This window comes from Callithrix jacchus, chromosome 20 (assembly GCF_049354715.1).
Source record: "Callithrix jacchus isolate 240 chromosome 20, calJac240_pri, whole genome shotgun sequence".
NCBI classification, from domain to species: domain Eukaryota; kingdom Metazoa; phylum Chordata; class Mammalia; order Primates; family Cebidae; genus Callithrix; species Callithrix jacchus.
Genome location: NC_133521.1, coordinates 12,852,683 through 12,863,394, shown reverse-complemented (window position 1 = coordinate 12,863,394; position 10,712 = coordinate 12,852,683). Strand labels below are relative to the sequence as shown.

The 10,712-nt window shown below is 56.9% G+C and overlaps 1 protein-coding gene across 1 annotated transcript; it reads right to left on the bottom strand.

The window, feature by feature from the left end:
- Positions 1-6,702: 6,702 nt before the first annotated feature.
- Positions 6,703-10,283, bottom strand: IRX5 (iroquois homeobox 5). Its single transcript, XM_002807740.7, has 3 exons — positions 9,705-10,283; positions 8,247-8,652; positions 6,703-8,074 (listed from the first exon to the last, which is right to left on the bottom strand). The coding sequence occupies exons 1-3, from the start codon at positions 9,951-9,953 to the stop codon at positions 7,281-7,283; spliced, it is 1,449 nt and encodes a 482-aa protein (XP_002807786.3). The 5' UTR covers positions 9,954-10,283; the 3' UTR covers positions 6,703-7,280.
- Positions 10,284-10,712: the final 429 nt, after the last annotated feature.

The window sequence follows — 10,712 nt, the reverse complement described above, 5'->3', positions numbered from 1 at the left end:
TTCTGTTGCAGAAACACAGGGTGTTCTGGGAAGGCAAGGGAGATCTGGGATGGACAGGGTGAGGTGGTGTGAGGTAGGCAGGGGAGGTGATGCAATCAGTGAAAAGAATCCAAATTGAAATTATAAGTTCATGGGCTGCAGGTTCTGGATTAAAACCAGCAGAAATAGCCCCAAGGTCCTCATGAACAGATTCCAAAATACAGGAGCCTGCAGACAAAGGGTGGGTTATGCGAAGAAGTTCTGAACTATCCAGCAGACAAACCTGAAAGTAGATTCTGCCATGTAAACAAACCACGTGGCAGCTCCAGTCAGCTCCAGAAAGCTCAACTCTGAGCAGGTCACTCCCTGGTCTAACTGCCTTCCAGGCTCCCTCACTGTCCCAGCCATCAAGACCCAGCCAGGAAAGGTGGAGAGGTGAAGGGAAGTCCTGGGAAAGATCAGTCATTCGGGCAGAGTTCTCTCCCTCAAGTCCCAACCCAGGCCTCTGTCTCCCAACCTGTCTACCCTCAGGCCTTAGCTAGCATCTCCAGTGAACTCAAGTCTTAAAATAGCATGACTTTAATAGCTGTATTGAAGGATAGCTATGTGCCATACCCCCCGAATCCTCACAAAGCCAGGAGTGGTAAAGCCCCATTTCACAGATGAGGACACTGAGGCTCAGACTGGGCATTGGATCTGGCCGAGGACACATAGCTAGTAAGTTGCAGAGGCAGGGCGGAGCCACCAACCCAGTAAGCTATAACATCTCTGTAAGACAACTCCAGTCTCCAGCTCCAGGCTGCCTCCGGTGCCACAGTCACACTCAGTCCTGAAGAGGCCATTGCCCCAATGGGCCTGCAGCTGACCCTCCCCAGACCTGGGCAGCTGGCCCGCAGGGGGCGATGGCGGCAGCTAGAGCCTGTGCCCCGAATTAGGTTGGGGTTGCTGGGAGGAACTGCCAGCGGGAAGCAGCTAAGGCATGAGCTTGGAAGTCACCGAGCACTTGGGGAAACCCGAGCAGGCGCTGAGCCCCTGGAAGCTGAACCCCAGTTGTGTTGAGCGCCGCCGCCAGGCCGCCAGTGCAGACGAAAACTCTCCAGTCCTTGTTTGATGAGCAGCGGCCAATAAATTCATTAATCATCATTTTATGCCTCATCAACCCCCCTCCAAGCCCCTCCATGGGAGTTACACAAATTAGCCCCTGAAAAGACAGTAATTTTAGTTTAGCGAGGTAAGTGCTTTCTGATGGGCTCTGCGCACACAGCTCTCCTGACAAGCCGATCCATCAGCGCGGTGGGGACGGGGCGTGGCCGGGACACCCTGCCCGGCCGGGCCTCCTCCCACCCAGCCCTACCCAACCTTGCCAGTCCAGCCTTCCCGGCCAGCAGTGTCTCAGCCTAGGGCGCCCCTCACCCCCGATTGCTGTGCACCCATTCTCGGCAGGCTGTCTCGTCAGGTCTCTCTCCCTAACCCACCCCGACCTCCTCCGCAGCCCTTCTGAACCAGAGAGAAACTGCGGGGACGAAAAACCAAGACCGCAAATTGGAAAACTTGCCGCGAAGAAAGATGCGCTGGCCTTGAGGTTCGAACTCCCGTCCCGGGGAGGCAAAAGCCAGGCGCCCCTTTCTCCTAATGTCTGTTTTTCGGGGTTCCACGACCCCTTGCATTGACTTAAGTGCTCTGTGTAGTGTGTTCGTACATTATTTGGGAGAAAATTCTGAAAGAAATCTCATGCTCCAAAAGAGGGCCATGTGGGAACAGAGAAGGGGGTCCTTCCTTCTCGAGGGCGGCTCCACAGGACCCTGGGAGTTGGAGGGTCGCACCTGGTCTTTTTCATTCCCTTCTCATCTTTTTCTGAAACCTCCAATTGGGGTGGAAGACTGCACCTGGGGAATTAAGAAGATGCCTGGGAAAGAAGATGGGAAGGATTTTCTATCGAATGGGCCCAGCCAGTATGACCCAAACACGGGGACTTGGGTAAGAAAGGAGAGGGGTACAAACCGAGGTGGAGAAAAGAGAAAGTTGTGACGAAGTGGGGTATTTGCAAGCGCGATGCCAACACCGCGCCTTCTCACTTTCCCAGCCCAGCGCACAGAAGGTCCCACGGGGACCCTATCTGGTGGGCAGGGCCAGTGCAAAGCCGGTCGACAAAGAGTCGCAGCCCACGCGGAACCGGCCGGCCAGCGTGCCACGGCTGCGGAGAACTCGAGTGCAGAGCGCCGCGCTGCTCCTTCATTAGCTTCCCCTCCACGCGGCGCTGCATGCCTCGGAAAATAAGCAAACGGGGAGCCGTTTATCTCTTTTATCTTGGGGCCTGATCCAATTAAATAAGTGCACATTTACATTTGCATCCATCAGGAGGGAGCGCTGAGAGCCCGGGGTTTGCTCCGAGCAAATAAAAGCAGATTTCACTGGGAAAGTGGTGTCTAAGCTCTGGTCTCGTCCCGGTGCCGGAAACGAACCGCTGCCTGGCGAGCAGCCTTGGGGACCCAGGGCTGGGGCCTGCAGCCTACAGGAGGCCCTAGACCTCCACTGGTCGAGAGAGGCCGCCCAGCGCTGGAGGCGCGGCCAGAGCTGCCGCCCAGCCCCCGAGGCGATCTGCTGCTAGGCCACAACCTGGGTTCCCTAGTGCCCGGGGCCCAAGTCGCAGTTATCGTGAAAACGAAAAGAATTTGGGCTCTGGCCTGGCCACAGAGGAAGACCCGCAGGGTGGGTCCAGGGACAGTCCTGAAGCTTTGGCCAGTTTAAGGGGAAGGCGGGCGCCAAGGTCCCAGTAGGGTCCGATTGCCCTCCTGTTCCAAGGCCGGGCAGAGAGGGAAACAAAGATCCAGCCCGCTGGCGCGCCCCGCTTTCCCCTAATAACCCTGCACCTGGGGGAGACCAGTGAACACAACCCACGAGGGCTTCTGGCGGGGTAGGGGGAAGCCGAGGTGACCACCGAAGGCCGTGCCACGCTGACCTCATTAAAGTTCTTCGAAACAAGAGGGTTCGAAGCAATGGGAGGATACTTTTGTTTTTCCCTTTTCTACAGATCTCCATCCCACAAGCCACAAGCTCTTAAGACCAAATGGTCTTTGGGGGCGCGGTTGCACGGTAGCACCCCCATTTTCCAATCCGCAAGTTAAACCAAACTGCACAGGGTTGTTTTTTTAGAGTTGGAGCGTGGAAAGGGTCCGCAGGAGTGGAAGTGCGTGCCCCTGATGCGGGGGTGGGGGGGGGGCCGGGGCGGGCACGGCTGCGGCCCCCACCCGCCGGCTGTTTCAGCCGCCCTGGTATTTCTCAGTTGCCTGCGCCTGGTTTTTGAAACTATGCCTAAGTCGTGGCGGAAACCGGTAGGGTCAAAACTGTTCTAGTCGTGGACCCTGCTCCCCAAATCTCTCATCCCAACTGGGTCTTGGATCCAGGGTTGTGGAGCGCTGGGGTGGAGAAGCAGTTTAAGTTTGTCTGGCTAGGAGTTAAAAGCTAAGCCCCCATGGAGGGTGGGGGGATAGCGGGGTCTCCTCTAGGTCCCCCTCCCTGGGAATCGCTTGGCTCTCCGGGTCCGGTAGGCGGCGCCCTTCCTAAACCGCATCCGCGTCCGGCTCCCTCCTGGGATCTAATCACATTCCTTTCACTTTGGGCGGTTTGCAGTGCTCTGTTCAGTGCCTCCGTCCGAGTCCGCAGCTAATTGTGGGGGACAGGTGGACTAGGAGGCACGGCCGGCGTCAAAACCGCACGCACGAACCTCCTTCCCTGCCAACCTTCTAGATTCCAAGAGCTGCGCATGGCACCGGGAATGAGCGGCCTGGAGGGGTTTGCAAACCAGGAGGCCTTGCTGCAGAAACGGCTGGGGAAACGGCATTTCGGGCCTTGGTACCCGAAGTGTAGGCGGGAAGGAGGAAGATCCCTCTCCTGACTCCCAAATCCCATGAACTGATTCGGCCCCGCACAGAGGACGAAGAAAAGGGAGCCCAGCCGGTTACCGGTTTTGCATTGCCTCAGGGGACTGCCTATGAGACCCCACGCAGTGATCTCGTGACCCCTGTTGCTAGACATCCAGTGGCTTCTGGTCCCTAAGTGCCAAGGTAGGAGTTTCTTGGCGCCGAGAAACGGTCCAGCCAGGCGCAGGTGGCAAACCCCAGCACAGTCTCAGCACTTTGGGACCTTAGGCACTGCCTTGCACAACTTCTGCGTGACCAATCCATGCCTGAGAACAAACCCTGAGCCCCTAACACGCCGGAAGTTTTCCCCAGCGCGTCTGATAGGCTTCGCCTTCTGGAGGGCCCGAGACGCAGCAAAGGAGAGGCTCCGGGAGGAACTTGGGGTCCTACAGACACGCAACCACTTCTGGGGTTAAGCGCGGAAGACATTTTCTAAATGCCCCGAAGCCTGATTTGCCTGGCAGACACCTCCAAACTCAAAGTCGCTAAACACCAGAAAAGTTGCTGGCCACCGAAACCCAGCTCTACAGAGAGAGAGGGAGAGAGAGAGAGAGAGAGAGAAAAAAAGACGTAATTGGGTGCCAGTACTCAAGACCAAGTGCGTACAGAAAACCGCAGACCCTACAGAGGCCCAGGGCGGGAGGGATGCGGGCAGGGGGCAGCGACTCAAGCAGCAGCTGCCAAGCCCCCAGCGGTTTAGCTCCCCAGCCGGGAGGCTCCCCGCGCCGCCCCTGGATGAGGAGAAACGCCTGGCGCTGCCGGGTGCGCCGTTCCGGTTCCCAGGCAGCTAGGCGGGCATTCGGCTCCCAGCCCCGAGCCTTCGCGGTCTGATTTGGGAGGCCCGCGCCGCGCCATTTGCATATTCCCGGGAACACTGGGAGGGCTGTAATTTTCTTTTAAAAATCGTTGGGCAGGGTTTAGGGCCAGTGCTTCCAAAACCCCGCGGAGGTGGTGTTGTCCTTAAACTCTCTCTTAAGAGAAGGGGACTGGCCTATTCTTCTGACTCTTTTAGAAAAGGTGACTTCTGGGGCTGCATATTCAGCGGGGGTGAGGTGGGGGGAAAGCTGATGGTGAACCAGGCTGTGGGGGGAGGGAGGGGAGAATGGAGGGGGATGAGGGGGGAAAGGAGGGAGGGCAAGTCATCTCTGGAATTCAATTGTTTAAAAAAATCATTTATAATTAAAGGGACAAAATAAAATACGATCGCCTCATGCATATTTAATCATTCACACTTCCAGCTTTGAAACCATTTTCTCTGCGTGAATTTTCTCACTAATTTAAACCCTGAAGTCGACCGCTGTTCGCTAAAACATCTGGACAATGCAGCTTTCAAACTTGTTTAAATTCGAATACGCTTAAAGGAGACCCGCTGCAGGTTTTTAAAAAAAGAAATACCAAAAGCAACTCCAGTGAAACTTCGGGGTGTGTTTACAACATCGAGTTAAGGTTAAAGTCATCTTCAGTAGGAATACAAATATGTGCATTTTGATTTAGCCTAATTAAACCAATGTTGTGTAAACACAGTCCCTCTCTACAGTCAGGCTTGGGTTTACTAGAGCAAATTAATTTCCCTCGCTGGGGTATGTTTTTGCTGTAACACCCGCCCCCCCGCGCACACACACACACTCCCTCCCCCCGACCACTGAAAATTTCCCACGAAGTAAAACGCGTCCGGGTTCCAGATCTCGGGTGCAAAATGGAGCCGCCAGCACCGCAGCCAAGCCCGAATCCACAGCGTTGGCCAGCCTCAGGCGCAGGGCGTTGATTCTTCCTCATTTGGGATTCAGGTGCATTCTGACTTTTCATTTTGAGATGAGGTATGCAGGCTTAAAACGAGAAAGTAAAACCTCAAAATACTTTTGTAGCTACTCGGACTCTTGCATCTGAGCTGAGAAAAGTGCTAAAGCGACGACAAGCCTGATGGAGTCCACAACGTCCTCGTTATCTAGGCAAATGGCCTCGAACTTTTGAAGACCACTTGTCCAAAAAGAGGCCCATGGTGAGGGGGAGGGAACCTTTCGGGGGCTCCCCTTGTTTTCCCCAAGTGGCTATGGCGCTCCCTCCTCCCCTTCCGCCCAATGCTATCTCCGACTCTGCAAAGTGCAGGCTTGAAATTCAGGACAAGTGTGACACCTACCTGTGAAAGGCGGAAACCGTCCCCTCGCCAGTCCCTCTCGACCCCAGCCCGGCAGCTGAGCATGTACCTACTGAGCCGCCGGCCACCCTCTCAGTCTGGGATGAAATGTTCATAATGTAATCAAATCAAAAGAAGAGATCAGTGCCCAGATTTGAGGGGGCAGAGAAGACGACGGTGACTTGGGAAAGCCTTCCCTTTGGCATCCCTGAATGCTCCCGCCCGCATTAGCCCGAAGCACCCTTGAAATAGTAATAAGGGCTAAATCCGGCATAAAATCGAACTCATTAGCAAAGTTCACCAGCTGATTGCTTTGCATAAAACACGACACTGATTGGAAATAATTAGGTTAAGCGATGGCGCTCGGGTGGTGCGTGTCCCTAGCTGGCTTTGCCATCTTTTCTCCCTTCTGGGCACACACTTGGGTCTCTCTTCTCCTTCGTTCGAGGTCCAATCTCTCCCAAGGAGCCCGCATCAGTGATCCAGATCCGCAATCCGGGGAGGGCCAGGTTCCCCAGGGCTTGCAGCCTAATTATGGTTTTCCCCTGGCACACTTGAAGGTCTGAGGAACCTTTCAACACCCACTTTGAAAAAAGTTGCAGTTTGCACCTTTTGACCAAGGCAATGGACAGTTTATTGAGGCTTCTAAAAAGTAATGAGTGGCTCTCATTATGTTAAAATCTCTTTTAATTAAATATTTTGCATTTTACAAAGACGCCTGCAGTTTCTTTCACTTTTTAAATCTAAGCGTATAACCTGTTTTCTTTCTGTAATAATACTTTAGCTCATACCCAGCAGAATCAATAGGTGTAAAAAATTAAATTAAACTTGTATTTTTAAACTATGAAACAGTTTTGGGGGAAACACAAATGTATATATTTATATTACAAAAAAACATTAAATGCCTGTACAGGTGTCTTGATTTCATAATTTACTTCAAAGATATTGAATTATCAATTTAAATACAAAAATGCTACATTAAATATACAGAATAAGATTTAATACAAATCCTTTTTTAATTTTCCTTTTCGGTTGGTTAAGACATTTTTTTTTTTTTTTTTTTTTTTTGGTGTGTGGAGATGTTTACATTTTTATGTCATCCATCTCCATAAACTATAAACTTTTGAATAGGAGGGGTATTTCTCTCTCTCTCTCTCTCTCTCTCGCTTTCTCTCGGTGATGGAAAAATAACTGCCAAGGCCATGTTTTTAATAAATTAGAAAAGTCCGGGACCGACGCAGCCCGCGTTAAATGTCGGACATACCTTTCTTCAATTCATAGGGAGAGTCTTTGCACAGGTCTAGCTGAGACTGGCTCCGCAACACTTTCGGGTCTTTAGCCAAAGCGTCCGCTCGGTTCAACACGGTCTGGTTTAATCCATTGAAATGAGACCCCGGACCGGTTGTGGGGCCTGGCCCAGGCCCCGGGTGGCCATGAAGGTGTCCGAAGGAGCCATAGTTCGTGTAGCCGGGATAGAAGGGCGCAGTGTAATAAAGAGGCCGGGACAGCACTGTACCGCCCGGAAAAGGACACTGCGCCGAGGGCGAGCGCGACGGCGCCGGGGCCGGCGACGCACGGCTCCCTCCTAGGGCTTGCCCAGCTATGGGCCCGGAGCACGGTGGGCATGGAGAGCCTTCGCTCCCGCCGCCCCCGTCCTTGACCTTGTCCGAGGATGTGGCGATCTCTGCCAGAGACCACAGTTTGGGCTTGGCGAGCACTGCCGGAGGCGGCGGCGGAGGCGGTGAATGGATAACCGAGGGCCCGCCGGGACCCGGGGGCAGCTCTCCCGCGGCAGGATGCGGGCCGGATGCCGGCGCGCCCGTAGGGTAGTGAGGGGCCGGGTCCTCTGCCAGCCGCGCTGCCGCTGGCCCAGCCGGGGAGGGCCCGCCGGTGCGAAGGGGGGCCTGCAGCGCGTCGAGGCGGCCTTCGGAGGGCTGCTCCTTAAAATCCGAGTCGCTGAGGCTGCCCTCCGTCTCCTTGCCGGCGGGGGTAGGTGGCCCCTGCAGCCGTTCGCAGCCCGAAGCCTTCTGCTCAGCCCCTCCTGCGGGCGAAACCCAGGCTGTCAGAGGCTCAGAGGCAGTGCGGCTGGACCGGGTTCCCGCCCGCAAAGGCAGAGACCCCTGCCTCCAGCCTCCAGACCCCGTGCGCGCCCCCTCCAGGCTCCCCCTTTCCTTTTTACTCCCGCCCAACACGCCTTTCCCGGGTCCACCAACCTGCTTCGGGGCCCTCGGGGTCGCCCTTGTCCTCGGGTTTCTGGGGCTCGTCCTCGTCGTTCTTCTCCAGATCAATGTTCTCTTCCTCTTCCTCGTCCTCGCTGCGGTTCCGCGGCGTCCACGTCATTTTGTTCTCTTTCTTGAGGCGCCGGCGCGCGTTGGCGAACCAGGTGGACACCTGGGTGAGGGTCATCTTGGTGATGATGGCCAGCATGATCTTCTCGCCCTTGGTAGGGTAGGGGTTCTTGCGGTGCTCATTGAGCCAGGCCTTGAGGGTAGCGGTGGCGTCCCTAGTGGCATTCTTCCGGTACGCTGGGTCCCCATAAGGGTACGAACCCAGGGGCGCCGCGTAGGGGTGGTACCCCAAGGAACCCGCCATGCCGGGTGTGTGGTCGTAGGGAGAGCCCTGCAGTAGAGACGCAGAGAGGTGAGTGTGGGCCATGGTCTCCGCTCCCACTGGAACGACAGACGCACCCTTTTCCCTGCGCTCCCCGGGGTCTGTGGGCGGACGAGGCCCGCACTCCAGCTTTCTCTGGGGCAAGGCTGTCGGAGTTCAGACCCAGGAGCAACTCCTCCCCCTCCTCAGAAGGGAGAGGGGCCTCAATTCCTGAGTCAGGTCCTTCGGAGGCTCCTGAAGCTGTCCCGGCCTCAGTGCCACCCCGTAGGCCCCCATCTACCAGGGCACGTCCTTAACCCGGTGAGCAGATCTGACCACAGTGGCCGGGCCCTCCATCCAGATAGAGGCCTGGGCAACTGAGCCGACTCCGCGATCCGCGCGGGAGCGGCCGCACGTTGGACGCAAGGGGTAAAACAACGGAAGTCAAGGCTCTTTTCTTTTTCCAACCAGCAAAGAAACGCAGAAGAAAACCTGAGCCATGCCCGGGCACTCCCACCCTTCAAAAATGCTACCCCCAGACCGAAGTTACCACCCGGTCGAAAAATCCCGGATGCACCGCAGCTCGACCGACTTTTCAGAAATTTAATACCCCCAAATCGGATTGCGAAGATAGGATTACGGATTTGCAACATTTTGGAGGACTAATTAAAGGCTAGGCCAAACACATTTACATAGACTTAGCATGCTCCTGCTCAAATTCCGGGTCTATTTCTTTTGATCTACTTTTCCAAAATAACAAAACCAAAAATATAACATTTGCAGGGCAGCCCGGAGGTTACGTTTACACCAAATGCTGCTCTTTAATTGCAGCTACCTTTCCCCCAAAACCCCTTCCCGCCAGCTCAGCGATCCGAGCAAGACGCGGGTCTCAGTCCGAGCAACTCCTGAGTCCAAGGCCTGGGAGAAGCCGGGGGAGACAATCGCCCAAGTTTGCAGGGGCAGCGAAGCTTGGCGGGAGAGGTCGGTGTTGGCGCCTAGGCCTGTGTCCCCCTCCGCTCCCTCCCTCCCGCCGGGCCCCGGCTGCCCTCGCTCCTCGCCCGCAGCGGATCCCGCTCACGTACCACATACGACGAGAAGGCGGCGGCGGCTGCGGCCGCGGGGTCGGCGCCGTACTGGAGGTGAGAGTTGTATCCCGGCGAGGGCGCGGTGAAGGCAGTCGAGCCAGCGTAGGGCGAGAACGCGGAGCCCGAAGACGACCGGCCGAGCTCATCCGTGCGGGGCCCTGAAATGACGCTGGTGCTGTACGCCGGGCACGAGTAGAGCGCCAGCGAGGCGGACGGCTGGTACAAGTAGCCCTGCGGGTAGGACATGGCCACACACGGGCATGGGGCGCGCCGCGCCGCTGCCGCCAACGAGCCGGGCGGCGCCCTGCGAGGGCAAGCCGGCGGGCACCTGGCCTCTGGCTAGCCTGGGCCGCCGCTCCTCCGGCCCCGGCTCCGGGGCTCCGGCCCGCGGCGCCTCCTCGCTGGCTTCCCGCGCGCCTCTGGCTGCGACCGCGGCGCCCGCTCCTCTGCGCGCCTCCCTCGCCCCAGCTGGGCTTTTTTCCCCCTCCCCTCCCCTTGCTGCTTTCTCTTTTTTCCCCTCGCTCTTTGCACCGGGGGGCTCTGCTTTTGGCTTCGCAAAGGTCCTGCCAAGATGCTAAGTTGGAAATTGAGGATTCTGACGCCTTGTGCGCGCCCGAAGCTCCTCCTTCCCGGGGTGTAGTCGGTGGGAGGACTGGCAGGAGCCTCTGGGCGGCCGCAGCCAACCCCGCCGCCAGGCGCGCCTCGCCCTCTCCCTCTTCCTCCCCGGCTCCCTCTCCCGCTCGCTGGCGCTCCTCTCGCCCCTCCCTAGCGCCCGCCTCCCCTCCGCGGCCCCCCTCTTCCCCCTCCTCTTTGCCTCCCCTTTTCCCCTCCCCGGTCTCTCCCTCTCTCTCGCTTTCTCTCAGACTCTCGAGCGCCGGCCCCAGGATGACAACCACATCCTAGGCGCGTCGATCTCTTCCAACTTTCCTCTCCTGGTAACTCGGGGAGGAGCGGCAGTCCCGAAGCACGGCTGGCCCTGTAGCGGGTCTGGCCACCCCGAAGCAC